The following is a 27,497-nucleotide window of genomic DNA, read 5'->3' on the forward strand; positions in this document are numbered from 1 at the left end:
ACACACACACACACACACACACACACACACACACACACACACACACACAAACACACACACACTTCAGAGCTTATTTTTTGTCAAATAAGATTTATTGGAGAAACATGTGTAGCCTACAAAATGTAAGATTATACATTGTAGAAATCTCCAGTTTTTTCAAATACATGCAACATACAAATAATAACATACAAACACCAATGAAACAACAGGCAGAACAAAAAAACAACAACTTGTAAAAAGATCAACACTGACACAATAAGGAGAAAGGAAGACAATTCAGAGCTATATACAAGGTAAACAAAACGACACCATTGATTGATTCACTCATACAGTACTAGCCATGGTTCACATGACGCTTAACAGTCATGTTTCAGGGCTAATACAGTACATCCTGTCCCTCTGGAGGCATGAATTCTTTATGCAACCCCCATTCAGTAGTTTTAATGCAATCACTAAGTCAGTCTCATACACACCCATATAGCCCACACTACAGTATATAAATGGGTCAGCCCTCATAGAAAGAAACCACACCTTCTTTATAGTGACTCACCAGGACGAGGGTGTGCATTTCCCTCCTCAAACCCGACAGCTCTTGCCCAACTTTTCCTTCCTTCTCTCAATCTGTTCTCCACCTCCTGGGATTTTTGACTCAGTCATCTAGTGTCGAGTTAATATGTTGGAAGGGTCGTAGATAGTGGATGAGAGGAGAGCGGCCACCCACCCACAGTCATTTTTTCAGTTTCATAAGAAAGAAAACGTCATTTCTTTAGTCTTTTCGCCTCTTTGCGAGTTTTGACACTTGGGACGATTGGAATACACCAGGGAATACTATAGGCTACAACTTTGTGTCGCCATGGGGGACATGATATCGAGCCACCTGGACGAGGGCAAGAGGGAGATTATCACAGGTGAGGAGGTTTGATTTGGTTGTTTGTTTGGTGTGTGTGTGTGTGTGTGTGTGTGTGTGTGTGTGTGTGTGTGTGTGTGCTGTGCATGCTGCGTGCGTGCGTGCGTGTGTGTGGTGCACGTGTGTGCGTGTCGCTATAACCTCAACTGTCACAGTTTGAAACCCACAGACCACCTGGTTCCATTTCAGTGACTTATCATCACATTCACAATCTCAGTTTGTTGACAACATGAGTTAGTATATAATGTGCCTTCAAGGAATTTGCTTTGCTTTAGGCATGTTGTGCAGAGTGACAGCCTCATTATTAAAGGGGTATTTCACTTTCAAACGTGTTTCAAAGTGAAATATCCCTTTAACTAAAAAAATTGATACTTTGTCGACAAAGTAGGCTTAGTGCGAGTAACTACATGCAGGATGTGCCATAAACATTACAGAGAGCAGACTAAAGAGCAGACAGACAGATTCAGGGCCAGGAGATATTTTAGGGAAAGGTAAAAGTTGACAGGTAGCCTAGTTCAGTGGTTCTCAAAGTGGGATCCAGTGACTCAGGATTCCTTGAGGGGATTCTAAATGGACCCCTACAAGTCTGTAACTCTTGACAGTATACAAATGGAACCAAATGAACCCATTTGGTTCCATTTGTATGCTGTCACAGTTAAAGGGGGTCCTTGAAATGTAAAAGTTTGAGAACGACTGGCGTAGTTTTTATGGACCATGGGCGTGTCTTTCCCACACAAATGTTCAAATAATTCCAACCAGGTAGAGGCTAAATGAAATCTAACTGTTACGGTGATCTTTGGACATTGAACGTGTCATAATGACAATCAGGCTATAAATATTTAGTAGCCTATTAACATGTTTGATCTATCTGAACGTGTAGCCTACCATAAACTATTGAGTTGAGTCACAGGCTAATTCCACCAGAAAGGCCTGGGGGGAAAAAGTGTCTGTGGTGCAAGTGTGTGAGATGAGCTTGTGTGAACGCCCTCATTGCAATTCCAGTACCATTTTCCCCAACCTACCATAACTAATTGAAAGAACCTTCACAGCAACTACTGTTTGGCTTTGCTTCCCTGGTGCCAAAAGTCAGGTTTTCACTAACAACACAGACAGACCCTCTTGACAGAGTGCACAGGGTGGGGGTGTAAGAAGGCTAGTGAGACCAAGAACTTTGATTTGTAGCATCATCCCTTTTGTTAATGTCTTGGCTGGTCAACTCAGAGTTGAGACACACACACACATCAGATGTGGAATTTGAGGAATGTGTGAAAAAAAAAAAAGCATGCACGCCTGGCCTGTGTCTGGATGGAAACCTTCTCCAGGGCCTTGGACAACCCGGCCAAGCGCCGCAGAGTCTCCGCGTCTGTCTTCAAAGGAAGTGCCTGGATTTGTCATCAGACAGACGGGACACACAAACCGCTCTCTCACACACACTCAATCATGTCCTATCAGCGATATCATCAACGATGAGACAGCCGTGTGTTATTGTTTGCTCAATGACCCAGTATCACTGTGTTGCGTCAGTGTCTTTTGTCAGCCGGTGATGAATGGGCCCGATCTCCTGTCACTGTCATCATCCTTTCTTCTGCACTTTGTAATTGTAATCATCCACCCTGGTTTTGATGGCAGATAACAACAGCTGGATTGGATAGGGAATCCCTGAGATTGGCCGTGTTCCAAAAAGCTGTATAACACGTATTGTCTCCTGAATTCTGACCGACCCCACCCTACTACCATGAGTTCATAGACTTGAGTACCGGTATCTGTATTTGGGTGTGTATGTGCGATTGGGGTGGGGGCATGGGCATAGATCAGCCTTCCTGCCTGAAGACTCGCAAGAGTGCACGGCACGCATGATTAAATGCATGCACATGTACACTCACCCAGTGGAACTCATGCATTGCAAACACATGAAGACACTTAAGTGTTCACTTGCACACAGATGTATGTCTCCTATAGGCCATTTACTCTAATGAACTAGTGCTTGACAGGTCAGTGGGTGTGTAGGTGTGGTGTAGTAGGAGGTGTGTACACCAGCGATACAGGAAATCTTAACGTGGAATGTTTTTTTGTATGCCTGTGGCAGAAGCAGGCTCTGTTTTAGGGGGAATTGGCTCTGGAGGGAGTGGTAGGTAGTCAACAGAGTTGGCTCTGTGTGGCCTGGCAAGGCGGGGCACTCTCACCCTACAAACACTCTGCCCTGGCCTGGACAGAGGTGCTCATTTCAAAAGGCACTGGGCAGCGTAAATATCCATTGGTGTGCTTGTGTGACCCCACAATATGTGTACGTGCAGATTGCTTTCTTTCTCTCTCTCACACACACACAAACATACTCTAGGTACAGTATGTGTGTGTATGTAAACATGCATTCACACCGTTTTCGTTTACTTGATAAACATGTTTAGTCCTAACCAAATTTGCTCTCATTTAGTCTAATAACCCCTCGCTGCAGCGGCAAAGCTTACCTCTGCCTCTGCTTTAATGGGAACATGGTCTAAATTTATGAGTCAGCCTGTGGGACCAGTCTCAGTGGAATGTTTTTGTTAAGGCGCTGTGGTGAAAAAGGGGGGAACAAATGTCATTCTTGTGTGGGCCTAATAAGCAGGATTCTGCTTTCCTGTCCTTGCCAAAGTTTCCCCATAACATTGTCTCATAGTCGAGCCGTGCTCAAATTGTTTAGCTCTCATGGAGTGGAGAGTGAAGTGGATTGCTGTGTACTCTGTAACAGCAGTGCTGGGTGAACTGGATTTACAGTTGGGACGAAAGGATAAGGCTGTAGTATCATTTAGGCTGAAAGCTTCCCTCAGTGCTTAGTAGAATACGTGTGTGTGTGTGTGTGTGTGTGTGTGTGTGTGCACATCTGTTTGCCTGTGCCTGGCAGAGGTGGGAAGGTGCCGCCAGCGTGGGGGGAGAGTTGTATAGTAAACACACTGAGTCTGTTGTACTTGACATATGTGAAAGAATGTGACCTGTACCCCTACTACACCCTCTTTTAGCTGCAAGGCCTGCAAATGTACACAATGTAAAACTCGAGAGGAATACCCTTTTTCATCTCACGCAGTAGTCCATTGAATACCTTTTTACTGTCCTAATTTGCTCTTGAGTTAAGCAAGGCTGTGCCTCGACCCTCTTTCCACTTGAGTCACTTATTTTTATGCCCCCAGATTTGGGTTCAGAGAGACTGCTCCTTTTTCAGCGTCGCCGAGTACATGAACACATCATGTGGCGTGCTACATTGTACCATGATGTGTTCTGTGGGCACAGGCAGGCAGATGATAACAGGAAAGAGAATCTGCTGATGGGATCCCAGAGGAACTAATAACCTCTCAACCGATGAGAGAATTAAGATCAAATATATAGAGTAACTGAAGCATTACCGGAGCCAAATATTTATGCCGGCCCTGCTGCAGTTTATATTAAATCCTAAGAACAGTGTGTACTGTACTTTTATAACGATGTGGATACTGGATACATTACAAGCAATCTCTTTTCTGTTGCTGCTACTAGATGGATTAGATTGCTATGCTGAGTCTGACTGTTTATGCTTGACTTTCCTGTGAAAGCATCAATCAACCTGTTGTAGATGGTTTCTTCTTGTTCTTTGTCTCACTTGCTTTGCCCTCAAGCGGTGTCCCTTGGTGGATGAAGACTGAAAGTCTGCTGCCTGTGACATATCTAACCGGGTTACAGACAAAAGAACAGCCTGGATAGGGAATGTTGTATCAACTATTGTTGTGTGGATGTGGAGGCACTGTCAGTGTATAGGCTAGATTTAGGGCAGGTGTTGCTATTTAAAAACATTTATGATGGGTAAAGCCCCCTTTCATATCCCAAATGACGTAAGGTGATGACATCTCTTCTACCTTTGTCTTCTTTCCAAGTACATTTCCATTTTTTTATGTATGCATTCGTTGCATTAGAGATAATTGTGTCAGATTTTGTGAATTATGAAGCCTTTTTTATTGTGTGGTGGAATGCCAAGCCATCTAGAAAATGGTTTGTTTGTCTGTATATTGTGTATCACTATGTAAAAGTAGACCAATCACAGCGCCATAGGTCCATATTGAAAGTCATGAAGTTTGTGAAAGATCGAAGTATAATTGAAAACAAAGAAATACAAATATGGATATATTGTTATTGTGAAGCACTTATACCGTAGGCGATAAGTCGGCTTATTTATAGAGATGACTTTTTCCGTATGTCCAAACGAGCATGACGTTATTTAAGAGAAGACAATAACACAATTTGCTATTGATAAAAGGGCAGTGTTCCAGAATCTTTAGAGAGGTTGGCACACTGCAAGACAGATCCCTCATGTGGGGAATAAACACAATAAACACAATAGACACAATAATGAAGTCAGTGCTACCCAGCTGAGTCACATAGTGTTGAGCTGCGTATGACCATGACTGTAATTGAAATGGCTTTTGTCTTCATGGATGCCAATGGCATCAGATGGTAACATGCAGAACTGCAGAACATTGGCACATAAAGCCTTAAGACCACCAAATGGGGCTGCCATCTTTGGTTTAATCCATCTACAGTATACGGAATTGCTCAATGCTTAATGGTGGTGATGAACCAATAATTTGAACATTTTGAGCAATACTGCATTTTATTTCCACTTACCCAATACCCATACCGTTGAGTCTTAAAAAGGAGAGGGAACTCTGGCTCTGTTGGCCACCCACTAGTCCAACAGTTTTGGCTTTGGGATGACACAGTTGACAGACTGAGTGTTATTTAGTGTTTGTCACTTGAAATCATCAGATGACCAGCAGACCGCAGAGAGCTGACAGTGAGGCAAAACAGAGGTCTCATTCATAACAAACAAAATACGGCACACAGCAGGAGATGCGTTTGCGGACACGTAAGGCTGTCCTTCTTTCATCACAGCCTTCGTTCCATTACGGTGCACTCAAGTGAACTCAGGAACTCCTCTGACCTCTCAGCTGCAGAGTTCCCTGACTAGGCAGGTTTAACAGCCAACAGACACCGAAGCGTTCGCTCCAGTGGCTGACTCATTATGGCGTTTCCCCAACTTCTGATGATATGAATCTGAAATGGAAAGTTTACGACTCGATGATGGTGTGAAAAGTGTTTGGGGCAATAGTGTGGGAGTCTGGGAGAGAGAAAGTCCTCTCTCATAGTGTGAAGATTTGTGTTCAACCATTCAAAAGCTTGCAGTGATCCTGCATGTCTAAAGCACTGTACAAAGCTAGGCGTCTGTGCAAAACTCAGTATTAGCTCTTTCAACTTGCTTTTCCATAACATGGTACATGATATGTATCATTTGATATTTAACACAAATCTATGGTAGATGGTCATATTGACGCATAGTGCCACTATGTGTGTCATATTTTTGTTTTTGAACATCGACCAAAATAATCAAATCCAGTCAATAAATGTCTGGAAAATGTCTAAATGGAAAAAGCTTAGTTTTACTGACATCCCCAGTCACCCTCCTCTCTCCTTTACCGAATGGTCCAAATCCACAGAGAATTCAGCCTGATTTATACTTGGTTACTCGCCAGCGCCGAGCACCAAAAATAGACAATCTACAAGCACACAACGCGCCCCACGGCAACGCGTTGTATGCTTGTAGATCGACTATTTTCAGCACGTGACACTGGCATACAACTCAGGCTTTCCTCTGCAAGCAGCCAGCTGGCTAGCTACAGTAAGTCCTTTCTGCTGCTCTGTCTGCTATGCTATCACCAGATGTCCCGCCTGTCTAGCCTGAAATATGGCCTGGCCTTCCAGTGTATCCAGTGAGCTCAGCTTGTATCATTAATTGGTATTTTAAGCAAGACAGTCCGGATCTCTCATTAATTAACCTGTCCAGACACTGGCCGTCGTTTAGACTGAGACGTTTGTCTACTTTGCTGATAAATGAAAGGGGTGACATGACATTACCTTGATTATAAGGATGTAGGTTACTTCAGTGACCTCAGTGAACACAAAAGCAGCTGTGTGGAAGTCGCCATTGCTCTGCATTGACCTCTTGACCTGTGGGTCTTAGGTTAGTGGCCTATGTGGGAGATAGTTTGGTGAGATCTTGCTGTGGTGAGTGACTGACTCTGACTCAGGGGGTTGAGAGTTAGGGAAAGGAGAAGAACAGCTACAGATTTGTTCTGTTGCCATGCTGTCGGGATGTTTGTTCAAGATACTTTGTGTTAGTCATGCATTGCTGTACAAACAAATGACGTCATCAACACCATTCACACCATTTCCAGTACAGGGTTTGTACTGTATGTAAAAGTAGACCAATCACAGCACATGCTACATCCATATCACATTGTAACAACACAAATTCAGTTCAGTTTGTTGTGTAGACCTACTGTACCGTGTGTGTCAGCAGTTTTACCAGGTTTGTGTGTACTCCAGAATCATTTCATGGGTTGGCACTGCAAGATGATTAAAGGAGTAGTTCAGCCCAAAAAATGACTTATTTTCTATCAATTACACACCCAATGAAGCCTTGAATTCATTTGAGATTCTTTTGCTTTTGTCGCATTCCTAAGCCAATAATTTGATGACCGGGTCATCTGTCAATAGGAGGCTCAGTAGGATACTGAAAGAGTCTCCCACCGCTCATCAAATTATTGTCTCGGGAATGCGACAAAAAATTAAAAATCGGCATGAATTCAAGGCTTCATGGGGTGTGTAATTGATAGAAAAAAATAGTATATTTTTCTACTCCTTTAAATACAATTAACGCAATAATGAAATGATCTGTGTGTTTGACACCCAGCTGAGTCACTTAGTGCTGAACTGCATATGACCATGACTGTAACTGACCTTCATCTGACCTTCCCCTGTACATTTCATCTGATTCAGACAACAAGTCGAGCTTGTATCTAAAGCTTGCTTGCGGCTACTTTCATGACATTTTTTAAAAATGAGTTAACTCCTCACTGGGTGCAGCTGACTAACTTGCGTTGCTACCAGTCTCTCATCAGGCCTGTTTGCTGCGTTGGTTATTATCAATTCAAGAATGCTCTAAAAAGTCAACATAGTTGTAGTTTCATTCAGCTTCTGAGCACTGAGTGTATCTAAGTAGAGACCTTCCCTAACTGATAAAAGAAAAACTATAGTGCCATAGTGTATTTAATTTCTCATACCATTCTCCCTTCCCCCGGGTCACGGCCAGCCTGCCTGTGCTTTTGATGGCATAATTATATAGCCTGCCCTGGGTCCTTACTCCTTATGAAGAAACCCTGATCCATTTCTTTCCTCTCCCCGAATGCAAAAGCAACATTTCATAACCACAATACAAAGCAGATGGGATCAAATGGGTCATCTCTCCCCCCTCATTTTTCCCATAGAGCCCAGATGGTGAAAGGCATATTTCATCCATTTACTAATTACTACAAGTATGAGCGTTATGGGCCCCAAAAACCAGTTGTTAAAATTATAAATCACACCAGATGCTGCTGAGACTTGTACAGCCAAAACGTCGAAATATTTTAGCCTTACAAATGGGAAGGCATCAAATGTTGATCTGTGGAGTTGGGCCCCGGGAAGGGGTACTGTGGGATTTTTTGAGGTGGTTGTAGTGGATTGGTCCACAGAGCATATGTTGGGAGGATCCTGGTACAAGGAGAAGCCAAGTAGTTTGGCACCAGCTGTAGATTTTCTTTTCTTTTTTTTCCTCCACTGGTCTGGTCGAGCTCCAGATCTTTCCCTCTCACTCTCAGATCCCGCTCCCATAAGAGCCAGCAGATCCCATTCCCAGGGTTTTGTACTCTGGACTAGAATGTTTGGAGGAGTCCTCTTGACAATGCATGCATTTGATCACTTCCAGGTCTTGAAGAGTTCAGGAATTAGTCGACACATTTGTAAAATATGGCAGCAGGCACTGGTGTTCAGTTTATGCAAATGTAATGATCCCACTGTGTTACCCATTTAGACCATGACATCCCTATGCTGGGGAAACATTTGCAGCGCATTGCCACACATTGTGTGCTTGTAGATCGGTTATTTTAAGCAAATCAATTTGGTGGAGTTTGGAGGAAAAATAGTAGACCAAGTAAATGGCCAACTCGGGTCAAGTTTATCAAGTATAGATTAGAGGGTTTATGTTAAAGCTGTTAAATTCAACAAATATAAGATGCCTTTGATTGTACAGTACATCAACAACTTTGACTGTACCGTCCATTGAACATCTTTGTTAGACAAGATGTATGAAGTCCTCAGACATCTTTTTAAGACGGTACATGAACTCTTTAAGATATTATATGAGAGACTGATGTGGGTTTTGACTGTTTCATCCCTCAGTTCCTTTTCTCTTAGCTTTAAGCGTAATGCCCACTCCATTTTCAATGTATAATACACAGTAGCAGTGATTGCAGGTTGTGAAGGCTAACTTGGGTGATGGTAAATGGTAGTGATGTGGACTTGCTGATAAAAGGACCATGTGTGTTGAACATTCTATCAAGGTTGTGTTTGACTTTCAGCGTGGAAACATTCTCTTCACAGATAAGACAGTTGTGTTGTGAGGTCACATTATGGAAGGTGAACTTCAACTTCACAGCTAAATGCTGTGTGAAAGGACATGGTTATTAAAACTATATTAACCCTGTCATCCTGATTTGTGTTAATAAGGAAAGCTTGTACTTGTTGATCTTGTGTCTTTTCGCTATTCATTGTACAAGTTATATGGGGCTTAAGTGACAACTAAGAAACAAGGACCTGCTAAATAACTGCACAGTTGACCTGGATCAGAATGGAGTAGATATTGAGTTTGTTTTGTTTTATTCCCTTGGGTTTAATTATGAACATTGAAATAAGTTTGCCTTGTTGTTTAGTTAATTACCAGTGTCTGAAATACACCCCTACATTTTCTGTAATCCTGTTGGCTAATTGATTCCATTAATTCGACTATTTTAAGTTCAATATATACAAATGAGCATACAGCGTTGTTGTATCAAGGTGTAAAAAAGATTCAATTCTCACTAGCAAACCTTTATGAAAGTGTACATTGAATTGAAAAAATATAAATCGTACCACATTACATTTTCATCTATGATCTATAGAGCTACTGTTCTGTTGCTCCTGTGTTTTCCTCAAGAGTTGTTTGTTCTCCTTTGCAGCACGGACAGGGGAGGTGATGGGGGACTTTGGCCGCCAGTACGAACTCCAGTATGCCGTGGCTCTCTTCAACAAGGTGCGCTTTGACATTGAGGGAGGAGGGGGGCCGCAGCCCCAGCTACTGCACCGCAAGGTAAAACATCCTCTTCCTCGGTTGTATTATTTTGTTGCTGTCGGTCAGAAACCTTGCAACTCCATATTTCAACATGTTCTTCGCCCTTAAAATAATACACAAGTGTCACATAATAGTCACGAAATTAGCCGATCTGCAAGCTGACACAACATAATGACATGCGAGATCATTGTGAACTTGTAGATTGGCTATTTTCGCTATTTTGCTAAGATGAAAGTGGTTAATCTGTCCGTGGGTTTTATAAATGTAACCAAAAAAATTATTAACAAGAGCTTGTGACTAAATAACTACATTGGATCCATTGGCAGGGGAGGGGAATGTTGTTCAGCTGTCGTTCTTCCCCAGATGTGTTCGCTACAATGATGTACAGTAAAAGACCCTCAAGTGATAAAACTAACCTTTTTTTCTTCACAACTGAAACTATTTTTTTTAATTATTCTTTATTTAAGTGTTAAACAGCTGTTAAGCTGTGTTTCACTTTTAAATAGCCAGCCTTTAGACTGTATTGACTTACTTTCTCTCAAATACACGCACGCACACGCCCACACACATATACACACACTAATGATCCTAATGATCCTATACAAAGCTGTGTGGTAGAGACTGGAGTCTGGTCTGGCTTAATACAGGCTGTTGAGGAATGTTGTCTGCTTTGCTGAAGACAACAATACTAACTGGGTGGGCGTGGGATTAAAGTAAACAACCGTTTAGTGCATTTGGGCAAGATGAGTATTTCGACACTTTCATTAAAGGTTAGACTTTTTCATGACTTCTCTAGTGCAGCACAAAAGCCCAGAATCTTCAGTCCTGTCAAAGTGAAGGCACATATATGATTCAGACGAATATATCACACAAAAGTACCAAATTTATTTTACTTTCTGTACTATATGGGTAAGAATTATTATTAGCATTTTATTTTATTTTATTTGGGGGGTGGCTGGGCATCAATAACTTGATATGTAACTACATATCTTCAAAAATACCAGATAATGCTGTGAGCTTGAGGATGAGCTACTTTTAAATGTTTTAGAAACATAGAAAAATAAAATTGATCCTCACAATTGTGATATTTTCATCACATTATCCATATTGAAGTATTTTGTCAAAAATATTGTGATATTAGTTTTGTCCATATTACCCAACCCTAGAGTAAAATTATTTTTTGAAGTACAGTATTTTGATGGTTGGCATGCTTGTTTTCTTTGCAGGTCTCTCTGGAAAACAAGTCCATTTTCTCTGGAGCTCTGTTCCAGTACCTTGAGGAGAACAAGAAATGGAGGAATCGGTTCTTCTTCGTCCCAGACTCCTACAACATCAACTACTATGATAACAAATCGGTGAGAGAAGGGAAAACAAAGGGCAAAGGGCTGGAAATGTATACATTTGGATGGTTTTGTGGGGAAAAAAGTCTCCAAAAGAATGGATGGAAACCTGGATAGAAACCTATTTGTCAGTCTCACTATATGTACAGAACATAGCACGTTTTATTTATAAGCCCACTGTCGTTTCTGTCATTGTGAGATTTGACATGAAGTTTGTTTGCAATTATTAACTATCCGCTGTTGGGATCATACTGAAAACGGACCAAAATTCTAATTAATTCCAGTAAGGTTTGGAAAAAAACGATGGAATTTTGAACTGGAAAATATGTGTTGGAAGGAGCCCTGAAAAACAGTTAATCATCCTGTATCCAAACACCCAACGCTCTTTAAAGATTTCCCTGAGTCCTTAGGTCCCATAACTCCACCAGTTTTACAAGCATGTTGGATGTTTTATTGAAGAAAACACAATGGAGGTTAAAACATCACCAGCATATTTCTTAACACAAAGACAACCGCAGTATTTATTTATTTTCTTTGTGAGAGGAAGACATCGCTGCTGTTGTTGTAATTGCAATGGAGAGCTAATCGAAGTGATGAGTTCTCTGCAGGTGAGCGCTCCACCTCCTGCCTGCCAAGTTGAGGAAAATGTTATTGTCAGCCATGACGAGAGTGCCCATTTAGCCTCTTAAACCTTATACGTAATTGATTACTTAATCGGATGCCCCAGGGATCTGTCCTTGGCCCTGTTATATTCTCCCTCTACACCAAATGTCTACACCCAAAATAGCTGATCTGCAAGTTCACAATGCGTTGCGATGCGTTGTAGATCGGCATTTTTGCTGAATGTTTGCCTGAATTATGACATGCCCAGAATAGGGACGCTAGGATTCAAGTGGTCAGTCACTTTGAACCTGGCATCCTTAGTTTGGGCGTGTCAGTATAGGTGGCAATTGTCCAAACTAGCAAAAATAGCAGATCTACAAGCTTCTATGATGGAAGTGTAAAGGGGTTAAGTGGTTAATACTTTTATTCTGCATATTCAGCATGACCCCTGCACCGTTTTTCATTAACCGCCCCCTTATTTGAGCATAAGTGCAACTTCCAGTCTGTTTTAGATTATGCTTGTGTGATGATTCATTGTCGTCTCTTGTTTGCTCTGTTTTGCTCCTGGTCTTTGGGCTACCAGTCCCACGACAGAGGGCTACACCCCAAAGGAACCATCAACTGTGCCGGCTACAAAGTCCTGACATCCATGGAGCAGTACATGGACCTGATCAGCAACAGTCTGCCTGGTGAGAAAGCCAACAATGCAATGTATCGTAAAAAAAAAAAGAAGTTATTATTTCTATTACATTACTAGCTCAGTTTTAATTTGTGGACTTGAACAAGTCTCTCCTCAACATGAGCAATAGAGTGACAAGACTATAGTGGTGATCCTGGAGCTGCTGCATAGACAGTGAATAAGGACACGATTCAAAGCTGTAAGCTCTACTTTGATTGATTGAAAAAAGTATAGAGGTACAGTTGTACAATAATGCTAAAAGGATAAAACAAAAAACCCTGAGGGCTTGTTTCCATTGTGGTCCTGAGTATTCAATTAATAAAGACATACAATACAATACTAAACAAGAAAACTTTTTTTTTTTTTTTTTTAAATAACGCTCTTAACACTTTGAAATAACACTCATTTGAATGTTATATCTCAACCTAAATTTTTCATGAGCCCATAGATCATTAATTCAAGTCTTGATGCTCCGAGCAAAGAGCAGATCTACAAGATCACAACGTGAGGCATGAGCTTGTAGATCAGATTTGTCCGACGGCAAAGTATACTTTGTAAGGGCTTAATTGGTTAACTGATCCTGCATACAAAATGTATCCGTCAGTTCGTTTTATATTTTTATGCCACTTAACCTTTGTGTGTGTGTGTGTGTGTGTGTGTGTGTGTGTGTGTGTTCTCCAGGTGTGAAAGCTAAGGTGGGGAGCTCACCCTTCCTGAAGTGCGCCACCCAGTTCCCTCTGATCTTGTGGCACCCATACGCTCGTCACTATTTCTTCTGTGTGGTATCTGAGAAAGAACAGCAGAAGTGGCAGGCCGTCTTGCAGGACTGTGTCAGACATGCCAATGATGGTGAGTTCACCCGATGGGAATGCACGCAACTTCACATGAATGGATTGGGATAGGCGTGCACATAACACATAACAGACTATGACATAAGCACAGTGAAAGTCGTAAAAAGAATAAAACTATAATTCAAGGATAAGATCTAATTTTGCCTGAAGGGAAATGTTTGTTGCAGTAATTTCAGACATAACCAAATTAGGATGAATAAAACTAAGCAAATTTTGCAAGACTTTTACTAGACTCATTAGAGTGATCACTCAACATTACTGAACAGAAGAAGACATTTATGATATGTCCGGGTCTCCACGCGATCCTTAAAAAGCCTTAACTGGATTTATTCATATTTATTTTTTAAAGGCCTTAAATTAAGGTAAAGGGTATTAAATTATATACAATTATTTTGTGAAAGGTCTTAAATATAGTTTGTACAGTACATAGTTTTTTTTTTGAAGTTGGCAAATGAATTGCTTAATGGGTTGAATGCTAATACGCAATATGTTTAAAACCCATGCCCGGTCATGTCTCCGAAGCCAGATGCAGTATATATATTTTTTTGTTTAAATTTAGGTCTTAAATGTAATTCAAGGTGGCATTAGCAATGCTTAAAGATTCTTAAATGTAACTTCCTGCTACCCTGTATGTGTGATAAATGAGAACTTAATTCTGTTTGATTTGTACTGATACTGATAGCTTGAAGGGTGTGGCTCAGATTCTCTCCACTAAACCTCTATGCAGATTATGAAACTGAAGCTCTCTGATTTGAAACCCATTGGGCCATTCACTCCTTTGCAAGGGTGCAAAAGAAATGTTTCGTGAAAAGTAGGGTTGTCCGATATTGGCTTTTTTACCGATAACCGATATACCGATATTGTCCAACTCTTAATTACCGATACCGATATCAACCGATACCGATATATGCGGGGATTATTGTGATTAGGGTAAGCTCAAATTTCATATCACACACACCATATACAGTAAAAACTCCTGTAACTTACTTATAAAGCAAAAAAAAAAAAAAAAAAAAAAATTTTTTTTTTTTTTCAAAAACCGATACCGATATTTTCCCGATATCAATTTTTATGCTAATATCGGCCGATAATATCGGGAGGCCGATAAAATCGGACATCCCTAGTGAAAAGGTTACAGTTGAGCAGCACGGCTGAGAAGGCAAGCACATGCTTGTCCTGAATGACTGCCTTCAGGGGTATACATAACATTTACCGTGACAAAAATGTTGATCTTTGTTGATAAGGACTGCAGGGCCTGTCAGTGGAATCACACGTGGAAAAAGTGCCGAAGCTTCTCCCTGAGGAAACCTCTGTTTACCTTTCAGGCATTTAGATGGCATACCTAAACAGTGTGATTTACAATAACAGCATGCTCGATAACCGCAGCAGAATAAACGTTGACGCCTTGATCTCCTGCATCACAAGTGGCTAATAGTCAGGAACCAATCGGAGTTCCTGCACCCTGTGAATGATCATTTTAACCACTTAAAGCTCTATTTTATACTTCATCGTACGACTGTGTTGCGCAGCGAAAATAGCAGATTTACAAGCTTACAACGTGTCGCATCGCGGTGTGAGCTTGTAGATCTGTTGTCATTTTCGCCTATAATAGGGACACCAGGTTGAAAGTGGTTAACCACTTGAACCCTATTAGCCAAAAATGGAGGATCTAAAAGCTCAGTTGTGAGCTTGTAGATTGGCTATTTGTTGGCAAAGAGCTTTGGTGAAGAGGGGAAAAAGTACAGAGCCAACTCGAGTCCAATTTACTAAGTCTTCTCTAGAGGGTTTAAGTGGTTTATTAAAAGGTGTTAGTATAAAGAAAAAAAGAGAAATTAGGTAACAAAGGACAGGATTTTCTGAGAGACGAGTGGCATATGAAAAGGAAAGTGGGAAGTAGTGACAGAACATGGATCACGGTGTTGGCGTTGGAAAGGGCTGGACCTCGGCCAGTGCACTATATGATCTGTTCAACAAATCACTTTTATTCTAATTACTCTGAATAGAACATGAGGTCAAAGCACAAAGTGGTTTGCTGTAAATAATGATATTGTAGAATGAGTTAAGTAAAACCTCAGCTTGTTCTCCATGTCGTTTCTTTTTTTCTTTTTCTTTGTCCCTGTTGGTCTTCTCTACACCGATAAACTTCCTTTCTTTCTATTTTTTTGCCTGCTTTTGTTTTACACTTATCGGCTTAGTATTTATGTGTTGTGGGAGTCGTGCTGCACATCAAAGAAGTTTGTGTGTGTGTGTGTGTGTGTGCTCACTCACCTCATCTTATGCCAGTAGTAGATGAGTTTGGATTGATTTGACCATAGATGGTTAGAAAACTACAGCACCCTGACTAATGTCTGACTATCCCTGGGCGACTGGCCATGTGCAGTGCAGAGCCCAGCTGACTGAGTTCACTCAGCAGTAACAGCTGCTCTCCAATAAGGCCATAAGTCACCGGGCGGCCATGGAGGGAAACATCTTTTAATCTGCATTCATCCAGGGAACGGTTTTGCTGAGCAATATGTTCTCTTATTTTTTCTGAATCATGCTAATTGCTTACTGCTGTTCTACTGTTGGCCACTGAGCAGCTCCAATTGTGCAAGTTGGGTTACCTTGCTCTGACACCGCAACAATAATGGACAACAACTAAAAGACTTAAGCTTAATCTAGTGGTGCATTAATTATGTCTCTTTGGATAAGGGCACTTCAAAAAGCCTTAAATGTAAACAAAGTTGAATTCCTGATTTGATGTGTGGCATAACTAAGTGGCATACTATATACATGAGCCTTGCCACCTGAACTGTAACTGTGCTGAACAGGCAAGCATACACGCAATGTCTACGTACATAGCGCTGTGGTTATGGCATGATTTCAACAAGGTATTGAGTTTACGACTGTATGCTTAACCGCTGGTGAATTTGAAACGATAATAATATGTATAATGCAGAAGTATCCAGCATGAGATGACTCAAGCAGGAATGACACATGAGTGTGACAAGACTGGAATGTGGACTCGATTCAGAACATCACGTCATAATGTTTTTACCTGGTTGTTATGGCAATGGCTCTGATAAATAGTATGAAGGAAAGGAAGATGCTACTTGGAATAGTCTGTGCTTTTGTTTGTCTATCATTGCTGTTTAGGTAAGCAGAGGGTTTATTAAGTTCACAGGCCAGTGTTACTATGTGTTTTGTCAACTCCTACGATAAAAGGATCAGGAGCTCACTGATAGATACAGTATAGCTTACTAAGAGCACAGCTTACAGTATACAGCAAGAAAGTTTGCAAGCCTAGTTGTAGTAAACATGGATGAACACATTAGTTCATAACTAGTGCCATCAGTTACCCCTCAGATCCAGAGTCGGCCTGTTAATTGTCATCTGTCATTTGTGCATTGTCTAATCTTATCTTTTTTCCACACATGCAGCATTTATAAATGAATTTTAGTGCAATCAATCACTGCTGACTGCTGAAAAAAAGACAATTAAAAAAAAAGTTTTGCACATTTACTAATTGGCATAATGAGTCCTCTGACTTATTTGTACCTGCATGTTGTAAATGCTGTACTATTGTATTACAATTACACTTTGTTGTACGCTGTGCTGCCAATGTTCCATTGGGGACAAAAATGTTTGAACGTGAATTAAGTTTGTCTCTAAAAGACACTCCTTTAATGTATGATTGTTTAATTGGAGTCAATAGAGGTCAGGTAATTGAATAAAACCGGCTTGTGGAGTGAGTGAGCCGACTCTACGCCGCTAATGTCTCCTGGCATCTTTAATGGCGGTGTGTTGTGTGAAATAACAAGAAAGCGTCTGCTGAGAATTTAGACCTTAACTGGAAGCATGAGCTGGCCACATGCCCTCTGGTCTCCTCTCAGGCACAAGAGCCTCAAGGCGTGGCTGTGTTGCTTGGACAAGAAACCCAATGTAATGAATGACTAACCCAATAGAGTCCTGGAACAGGAGGCTCTTGGGCAGAAGGCATTCCGCGAATACTTGTTGAGTAGTGTCTCTCAAACCTTTTAATTTCAAGGACCCCCATAACTCTTGAGAGTGTACAAGTGGAACCAAACGGACCCATGACGGTCCGTTTGGTTCCATTTGTACACTCTCAGAATTGCAGAGTTCCCTGGACCCCCACTTTGAGAGCCACTGTTGTAGAGCGTACATGTATCATCATCACTGGGGCAGTGCTGTGCCAGTTTAGCCATAGGCTAATAGAAAACCTTAGATATTGTAAGCTTTGGAATACCTTTTTGATGCCTTAACCACGTTAACCGTGGTGTCCATATTTTTTATCAAAAATCTTCAAACATTTTCACAATTTTTCAAGATTTATTTAAAGGTAGGGTGAGTGATATTTTTTGGTAATTTTTATTTTTTTGGTTAAAAAGGTTAAAGTACTATATTCTGATAGTAATAATTGCTACAGAGCGTTTGTTCGGTCACAGGGGTCTCTCCAGCTCTTTAGTAAACAGAATATAGTACATTTTCAGGTAGGTGACAACATTTAAGCCAATCAGGAGAGAGCAGTGAAAATGCATTTTCTGTTTAATAAAGAGCTGGAGAGACATGGGAGCTCTCCTTTTACTGAACCAACACTCTATAGCAATGAGTACTATCAGAATATAGAGCTATTTAACACTTATTTTAACAAAAGTAAATCACTTACCCTACCTTTAAATAATAATAATATTTATAATAATAATAACAATAATAGAAGATCCACAAGCTCTCAACTTGTAAATTATCTATTGTCGAATATCCAACGGATAAATTGGGGTTAAGTGGCTTAATTAATTCTGGTCTAAAAATACAGTATAGCACCAGGTTTTTTTTTTAACCTGGTGTGGATATGTCTGTGACCTGCAGCATTAATTGTACTTTACTATTAAGGATAAGGAGTAATGAAGTTATATGGTTAGCTTGCGTTGTAATGAGAGGATTTTAACCTGAACATTATGTAAGTGGTCACTGCAGTGTAGTGCTACAGTGACACCATGTTTAGACTGGAGCCTCAATAATGTCTGGTATGTGATGGTAGTTAATTTCTTTAGACTCTTTGCTCTCTCACACTCTTTGCCTCTCCCTTGATATCCATCTCTCATTCTCTGTATCTCTCTCTCTCTCTCTGGGACTTGGTCTTGTGCCAACATGTGAGTGTGTCTCTTTAATAGCAAGTACGCACAAGTACCTGTGTAACTACATTAGCTTATCTGGCATTTTGAAGAAAGCTTTTTTTTGCTCTAACTAACTTGGCTAAATAAGGGTTTTCAGAAATGGGAAACGATGTGTTCGGCAAGTGCAGTCCACTTAATTACTACACACTCAGTTGAACAAAAAACGCCAAAGTCTTGATTATTTTTTTCTTTTACAGTGATACAATATGACAAAATGAATGCTTTCTTTTAGTAAACCTTTAGAATCACTTAACCACTTAAACCCCAGCATCCGTATTGTGGGTGGGGAAAGCTTTCGCTGAGAATGGCATATTCTGTAAGCTTGTCAATCGGCTATTTTCAGTGTAAGCTTTCCCCACAATAACAGAAAACAGAAAAGACACTAGAATAGAGCGCGGAAGGACTCCGCTCAACCATATGGGGTTTAAGTGGTTAAATAGGCTCATAAACTAAACCCATCACAACCTCAAATCAAAATTTTGGTACATTATATTAACTGCTTATAACAATGTAAGTCTGTTGATTCTAAACGTGTATATGAGTGGTGAACGTTAGGTAGGGTCTGGGAGGAACCTTGGAAGAGGAAATGGCCCTAATAGCTAGCATGCCTCAGCTGTGACACAGGCGAGTGTGAGTGGGTGCTGAACACCTCCATATGTTGCCTTTATGTGTGTCCTTTTTAAAACTGCTCTCTTAAACGAGGTGTCCCTCAACTAATACCCAGTCAACAAGTCATTCATTAGCATGTTGTTGTTTTTTCACAGTCCATTCAGTATATTATGGTGTGAGGGCGGAGTAGTGGTGTGTTAGGGAGCCTCAAGTCATAGATTTGGCCCTGCAATAAGTAAAGGGCCCATTAACCCATTAAGACCTGAGGCCGATTCTACAAATGTCTTCTAAATTGAAACGGTTTTCTGAAAAAAAAAAAACATTTGTTGCTATATCAGTGGTGCTCAAACCTTTTCATTTTGCTCAGTAACGGGGGTCTTCCCGTCTCTCCAGCTCATAAGCAGAAAATACATTTTCTGGTGGTTGCCAATTTCAGCCAAATCAGGAGAGCGTTCCCATTTATCAGCTTCAATTTGATAGTGTTCCAGTTCCACTTTGGTCTGCTCATTCCTTTGTGTCACTCACTTTCACTTGTTTATCCTGCTGTATGAGATCTCCCACCTGATTGAATAAAACTGGTATCCCGACCTGAAAATTCATTTTCAGTTTACTAAAGCCCTGGAGAGAGACGAGGAGACCCCCGTTACTGTAAAAAACACTCTATAGCATCAGAATGTATGTAAATATCAGTTACTGCACCTTTAAAGTAAAACAAAGTCGCTCATTGTGAGTTTGTAACTTTGAGTCTACAATGTAATGTGAGTGATCTCGTGACTCTGTGTTGCTAGAGTTATTTGAATTAACTCGGGGATACTATTATATAGAGCTCTGGTTCTCAACGTTTGGTCCGGGGACCTCCAGGGGTCCTTGAGGGTATTCCAAGGGTTCCCCTGCTAAATGATGGATGAACCGAATGTACCCTTTTGGGGCCTAAACTCAGAGGGTGTACAAATAGAACCAAAATAACTCCATTTGGTTCCATTTGTTCAATTCCGTAGTAAAATTAACACTGAGAATATTACAGTGTTTATTGTGTTCCCAGAGATTATTTAAAAAAAAGAAAGAAATTAAAATGGTTGAGAATCACTGCTATAGAGTACTTTAGTCTTTTTGGCCTCACAGAAATCCCCTTCATTCCAACAAATCCAACAAAGGTTGAGCCAAAATAAATGGTCCGTACCACCGCCCCCCCCCCCCCCCCCCCCCACACCCTTTTTTTTACTCGCACACATGCTGTTCACATACAGCTTTGAGAGGGGCTTTGGAGGGGGGGGGTACTTCCTGCCCATGTTTCAGTTAGGAACGTGGGTTCTCACTGCCCTCCCCCAACGAGACACACACACACACACACACATTCACTCACACGACCCCACACACTTCCTGGCTTTGTTGGAGTTCACTCACATGAGTGCGCGCACGCGGACGCACACACACTGGAGAGAAATGTGCACACAGGCTGATAAGGCATAATGGCATTTCTGAATCCCCCCATTTTATCGCCCAGAATGCAGCTTTGATTATCTGTGATTGACAAACCCAACTTGGGGAATGCATAAACATGTAACTGATGCTCCTTGGACAGAATAAGTCTTGGAGTGCTGCTCTTTCTCATGAACTGCAGATGCCTGTTGTGTTGGTAGCTGTCAGTCAAGCTACATCAGCACGCTCATGCATCGTGTTATGCTATTTATACCTTGTGATCGCATTACACTGTTGAATATCGGGAAATTACGTGAAGGTTTTACGGAAGAAGAGAAGGTTCACTTCCTTTATATCCTTCCTTCCTTAATTATTGCTACGTTGATTTCCCCCACCGTTGTCATGACAGTGCCACCATAAACAGTCATGACACAACGCCATGATCCAAGTTACTAAAAAGTGGGTCATACTTAGTCATGTGGTCTGTGGTAAAAGCTTCAATGTTTGCTTAAGGATAAAATGCAGACCCGATCACCCAAAGGTTGTGTGTGTACCACCAGTAATCCCATTTCCTGTGTCCCGTCGTTCAGGTTTGTCGGACGAGAGCAAGGTGCAGACTCCAGCCTTCACTGACGCGGTGCGACTCTATCGGCAGGCACGTGGCTTGTATGGCACCTGGGACATGATGTGTGGCACAACCTCGCAGGTAAACCTGTCAATGCTTGCTACCCCTCACTCTTTTATTCTGTCCTTTCTTTCTTTCTTGTCCATATTCACAAGCTGGCCACTTTGCTTTTTCTTCATATTCAGAGAGGGGGGCCTCACAGTATTTAATTGGGAAAGCCCAGCCTTGAGTATTACGTTGGAGCAAAACGGCTGCCATGTAAATATGATCCATTGCTTTCTTTCAGATGACACTCCCCCAGTTCCCTGTTATAAATATATTATAGGACAATCCACTTATACATCGTTTCATAATTTCATGAATGTGGCAAGAAATTCAATAAAATGTGCACAACATTCATATCTTTGGGTAATGATAGAATTCAGTATTTAGTATTTATATCACTGAAAACTGGAAGAGACTCTGTGTAAAGCACTGACACACACTTTTTATGATTAAAACACTACTTTGATCTGGAATTGGTCGTATAGACATTGTGTAATTGTGTAGTCTTGTGTAGCCAGATGATCAGAGATCTCTGCCTACTGATCCGTCTATGGCAATAAAAAATACAAATATGAGCTGGGCTAGAAAAGCGCCAAGAACAGCCACTTACAAACAAATCTACGCCTACTGCTTTGAAAACGAATCATATCACTGTCCCTATGGGAAGGACCGCCCTAAAGTCTTCTTTGCTTTGGTTCTGCAATACAGTTGTTCTTTTTTTCAATTACTGTTTTATGTTTCCACCCAGTTTTATCCCCTACATTGAATGAATGTAGATGTTGCCAGACGTATAGCAGGCAGAGATCTCTGATCGTCTGTCTACGCAAGACTAGTAATGTACTGTAATGAGCTGTCAAAACCGAGGGCTATGGAGATGAAGTATTCATCTGCTAATCCGTGTGCCCTTAAGGGCAGGTATACAAAGGGTGTAAATACATTCATTCTAATATTCAGGTGTGGTTTGGCCTAGGACTAGGTTTCTATGCCTGTCCCATCAGAACAGGTTTTTCTGGACCCACAAATCCCATCAGGATACAGCCATGATTGATTCCTGCTCTGCTTTTGATGTCAAAAGTCAAGCGACAAGACTCCCTGAAGCTAACTGAAACATCAACAGCTACAGTAACAGTGTTGAGCATTGTTTCTCAGTAAAATTGTCTGGACTGTGCTTTAATGTGACTAATGTAGTGATTTTCTGCTCTTCTGGTTATGTAAACTGGTTGTGTGAACAAGTATTTCATTGTTTTTCAGTGGCACTGCTTGTTGAGAGAGCATATAATTGAGATTGCATATACAGGCCAGGAATGGAAATGTATTGTTTCTCCTAGATGTATTTATTAATTTATTTTTAGAATGGAATAGAATCAACAAACGGTGTCTAGTTACTTAAAGTAGCTGGAAGAGCAGATAACATTACCAGTCACAGCCAGAGATGCAACATTTGAGATGTTGCAGCATTTGCCTATAGTCACCGGTTTTACTTTCAACCAAAAAATGTCTTCTCACACAGTGCGTCAGCATGAAAACTGAGCTGATTTGACACTCAAAGGTGCTTTTTGTTGAAAAGCATTTCAACTGTTTTTAAAAAATGGTGTAGGCTTTTTTTTCTGGCCTAAACATGTCCCGTCCTGGTTTCACAGTGTCATGGCGTGATGAATGGCCTTCACTGTTTGGTGCTTTGTGTGGTTTCAGGGCCATTTATTGAAAAAGACAGAGGTCTTTCTTAACTAATACTATTACTCTGTTTGCCTATCGTGCTGTGCTTCAGAAACTGGCAATATCAAGGCCACTGGATACTGATGGATGTGTTTTATGCGTGTGAGGATGATAGCTTGGGGTTCCGAACTTCCTGTCTGCATTAGATGATTCCTGCACCCACATACTGCCTTCCTGCTTAGTGTTAATTTATTCAGGAAATGGGCAAAAAAGAACTTGGGCAGATGTAGCCACTCTTCACCTGCATGCTGGTGTAATGAGTACAGCACATTTCCTGCCATCTATCCATCAGCTGTGTGGAAAGATCAAGCTCTCTTTAACCAGCGGAAATGACAAGGACTGATGACAAGGACTGATCAACAGTCCTTGTCAACAGTAACTGTTGGAGAGATATTTGAGTTTTTCCACAGTATACAGTATTAAAAGAAATGCCTACAGTGCTAATGTAGGAGAAATGCACAAAGAGGGTCTTCTACAATGACCACCTCTGCACATCCTGTGAAACCAGCAGTATCTTACACTGTCATTGTGTTACTATATCTAACCGCACTACAGCATTGCACAGGAATGTTACAACTCAATAGTTGTAGCCCTGTAAATCACCTTTACCTCATCATATAGAGATCTCATATCTCGGTGTGCCTCTGTGCTTCATTGTAGCATATTGTTGGAATGCCATAACTCAATATATTTGGCACTCAAGCGCTCGTATATTATGTGCCAGTATTGTTACAGCCTTTCAACACTACTGTATAGCATGGCTTAGGAATGTCATAAATCAAGAGATGTGATTTCATAAATTATCTCCCACCTTAGTTAAACAATTTGCAGCACGGGATGAATGGGCCATGAACAAAAAATACTTCATTATTCATAATTATTTGTAACTCAAACCCTCATCAGCCTCAGCTGCCACGCACAGCACAGGCACAACCTCTGAGCTCCTTCCCTCCCATTCTAAGGCTGCTGTTGCCCTATAGTGCTACATGAACGTGTGTTTTCTCATATCAGTATGTTATTGGTCAACGTGTCCTTGCACCAATGTCACTAAAGGCGGTGTTTTTGTACTCTTAACAGCAAATAAAGCAAATGAAGTGATTGAACATATTTTTGCACAGCAAATAAAGTGATTCATGTTCTGATGGTATTTTCTGTGTAGATTCTGTCTAACCTGGTGATGGAGAACCTCATGTCTGAGCTGAGGGATCTGATCTCCCCCCGACTTAAAGGAAAGATGAATGAGAGGCAAAGGAACTGGATGCTGGTGAGATTCAGAGATGTCCTTTAAGCACTTTCAACCACTTTTTGTGTGTCCCAAAAATTGCAGATCTACAAGCCCACTTTTTTGACTATGGTGCTTAAGTGGTTAGACAATTATGATGAAGTACTGACTATTGTGACACACCGGGCCACCTGGGTTACTGGGAGGGTAAAGATAACTGGTTACCAATGTCTCTGTAATGTCGGCAAGTAATTCCTTATAATTGCAGCCAAATATGTGAAAGTGGGCTGGATGACAATGACACAGGCAAACACCAATAGAAAATGAATGTGTACTGTAAGATTGGTATTATGATATTACATCTAAGCACTCTTTACCATTTGTCGGTTGTAAAAATTGTAATAATTATACATTTTATTTGTGTAGCACTTTTCCTGACCTTCAAAGACCCTTTACGTACAATCATGTGATCTATGAATTAGGGGCCAGCTAAATGTCTAGAATGCAAAGCTCTCTTAAAAGTCCTCTAGTAAACGTGTGCTCCCGCTGTTTGTGTGGGTTTTGTGTCCTGTCAGATCAGCGACGCGGTTTACAGCCTGGTGCAGCGGCAATGTCAGACCCAGTACGAGGCGGTGGTGCAGTCGTGCGAGGCGGGGCGCCCCCTGCTGGAGGCATCCATTCGAACAGACATGGACCAGATCATCACCTCCAAGGAGCATGTCACCAACAAGATCAGAGGTCTGTCAGACGACATTGTAAAAGCTTTTGATAAACAGAGGTTAAAATAGTACTGACTATTGTGTCTCACTGCTTTTTAACCCACTGGCACTAACCGTAAATACCAGGAGATGTATCCCATGATGATGTCCCATAGTCCAGTGGTTCTCAAATTGGGGTCCGGGGACCCCCAGGGGTCCTTGAGGGAGTTCCAGGGGGTCCCCAGCTAAATGATGGATAGGAACCAAATGGACCCTTATGGGTCTGTAACTCTGAGAGTGTACAAATGGAACCAAATGGACCCGTTAGGGTCCATTTGGTTCCATTTGTACACTCTCAGAGTTAAATTAACATTGATTTTACAATTTTAATTGGGGTCCCAGAGATATAAATGCCATTAAATGGGGGTCCGTAGGCTAATGCATGTCAAACCGGGGGTCCTTGAAATTAAAATGGTTGAGAATCAATGCTAGAGCCGTAAAATATCTTCTCTTATGGGGGGTCCCTGGCTTATCTTTTCAAATGGGGGTCCGTGGGCTAATAAGTGTCAATTTGGGGGTCCCTGGCATGAAAAAGTTTGAGAACCACTGCCATAGTCATCATTTCTGACCCCATAGTCAGTCTAGATTCTTCTAACTAATTCCCCTTGCTTACTGGCTGTCTGGCATGTGTTTGTCAACTCAGACGGCCTTGCCTTTTAGAGCAGAACTCATGCAGGCAAGCAGCATTCCAATGACTGTTTACTGTATGAAGGAGGATTTGAGCGGTCGCTCTGTCATAATGACTGTCTGGCAGACATTTCCAATTCGAGTGGGAGTAAATAAATGAACCCCCTATCCCATGTTGACTTAGCCTTATGAGACATCAGCTATCTTTTTTTGTGGAAATTTGTCTCAAGGGTGTAGTTAACGCCTCTTCATGTTGTGTAATGCTAGATGACTTATGCTGTCTATAAGTCAAATGAGCAGGAGTACTTTGTCAGGAGGACAGGAAGGTTTTATTGTAAATAAATGGGAGTGGTATGTCCACAAGATATGAAATCCTGTAAGCAACACTGAAACGACTACTAATCCTGAAGTAATGTCATTACAATGTTGTAATATAATGGCGTTGACTTTCAAACTAAGCAATATTCAGCTAATGCGATGCGAGAGTGTGGTCTAGCCTACACCAACTCGGGACTCCAGAATCGCTGCCCTCCACACCTTCCTGTCTATCATCATGTTCTTGAGCTCTGCAGTGTTGATTCAGCTATTAATGAATGAATAATGGATTTGAAGTGGGGTGGGGTGTCCCTTGTTAATCTTATGTGTAAATCTAAACATTTTCTCCTCTCTCTCCCTGCCTCCAGCGGTGGTTCTGCCCAAGGCAGAGAAGCTGTTGAAAGTCAGCATCGAGCCTTACATCAACTCCATCCTGGACGCCCTGATGGAGCCCACCAGCCGAGGCTTTTCCGAGGTCCGTGACGTCTTCTTCAGGGAGCTGGTTGACATGAGCAAGAACACGCTCAACGATGGGACCAAGGAGACTGTGGCGGAGGTAAGGTCCAGAGAATGGAGGTGGTGGATGATGTGAGCGTTGATGGTTTTATTACAAGAAGGGCTTTTTAGCGAGTTAGTGACAGGGCTATGTATTTGGGGAAATCAGCAATGTTTTAAGGTGTTTTGAACATTTTTACTTTAAAAATCTTCGCCGATAATAACATTCTTACTTTTGGAAGTCAAATTCCCTTCTAGCTTTTTTTGTGGAAATTGTGTGTTTAAGTGTTTTTTTTTATTCTGTTTGGTTTATTTTATGGCATGTAGGAATACTCCCCCAAAATTATGTATCCAATAAAGTATCAAGATTTAAAACGTATCAACATCTATAATAGAAAATAAAAAAACATTTTATTGATTCACCAAACTAAATGCGTCACTGCTGTCCCTCCCTTTTCCTCTATCTGTCCTTTACCTCTGTCTCTCCTGTCGTCCACCCGCTGTTCTCTCTCTGTATCTCTCTCTGTCTCTCTCTCTCTGTCTCTCTCTCTCCAGCACATGGAGAAGATCTCCATGTTGGCGTTCCACCCAGTGAAGATGCAGAGTTGCTATGAGAAGGTAGAAGAGCTGAGCCTGGAGGGCCTGCAGCAGAGATTTGATGTGTCCAGCCCCTCTGTATTCGTTCAGCGGGCTCAGATCCTCATGAGAGAGGTGAGTGGGTTCCCTGATCGCAGAACTGTTGAACTGTTGTTGAACTGTAGTGGACACGGAGCGGATCGGAATGGATCGTGCTTGGTTTATGTAGAATGCAATAGGGCTGTGTGAGATGAGATCACAGGCACGGCTTTCTACAGTATGTGTACAGTATTTCAGGTTTCCCACGCAGGTCTGGGAAATCTGGGTA

At 41.4% G+C, this 27,497-nt stretch overlaps 1 protein-coding gene across 1 annotated transcript in view; it reads left to right on the forward strand.

Annotated features, from left to right (window-relative positions):
* Positions 1–588: 588 nt before the first annotated feature.
* Positions 589–27,497, forward strand: part of niban2b (niban apoptosis regulator 2b) — a 33,908-nt gene continuing 6,999 nt past the window's right edge. The window contains exons 1-10 of the mRNA XM_084055785.1: positions 589–908; positions 10,003–10,133; positions 11,342–11,470; positions 12,642–12,747; positions 13,419–13,586; positions 21,381–21,496; positions 24,336–24,440; positions 24,974–25,136; positions 26,467–26,654; positions 27,149–27,304. Of these exons, the coding sequence (XP_083911911.1) occupies positions 854–908; positions 10,003–10,133; positions 11,342–11,470; positions 12,642–12,747; positions 13,419–13,586; positions 21,381–21,496; positions 24,336–24,440; positions 24,974–25,136; positions 26,467–26,654; positions 27,149–27,304 (1,317 nt within the window). The 5' untranslated portion in view covers positions 589–853. The remainder of the gene's footprint in view (positions 909–10,002; positions 10,134–11,341; positions 11,471–12,641; positions 12,748–13,418; positions 13,587–21,380; positions 21,497–24,335; positions 24,441–24,973; positions 25,137–26,466; positions 26,655–27,148; positions 27,305–27,497) is intronic.

Source organism: Gymnoscopelus microlampas, assembly GCF_963454915.1.
Source record: "Gymnoscopelus microlampas genome assembly, chromosome: 4".
Lineage (NCBI taxonomy): Eukaryota > Metazoa > Chordata > Actinopteri > Myctophiformes > Myctophidae > Gymnoscopelus > Gymnoscopelus microlampas.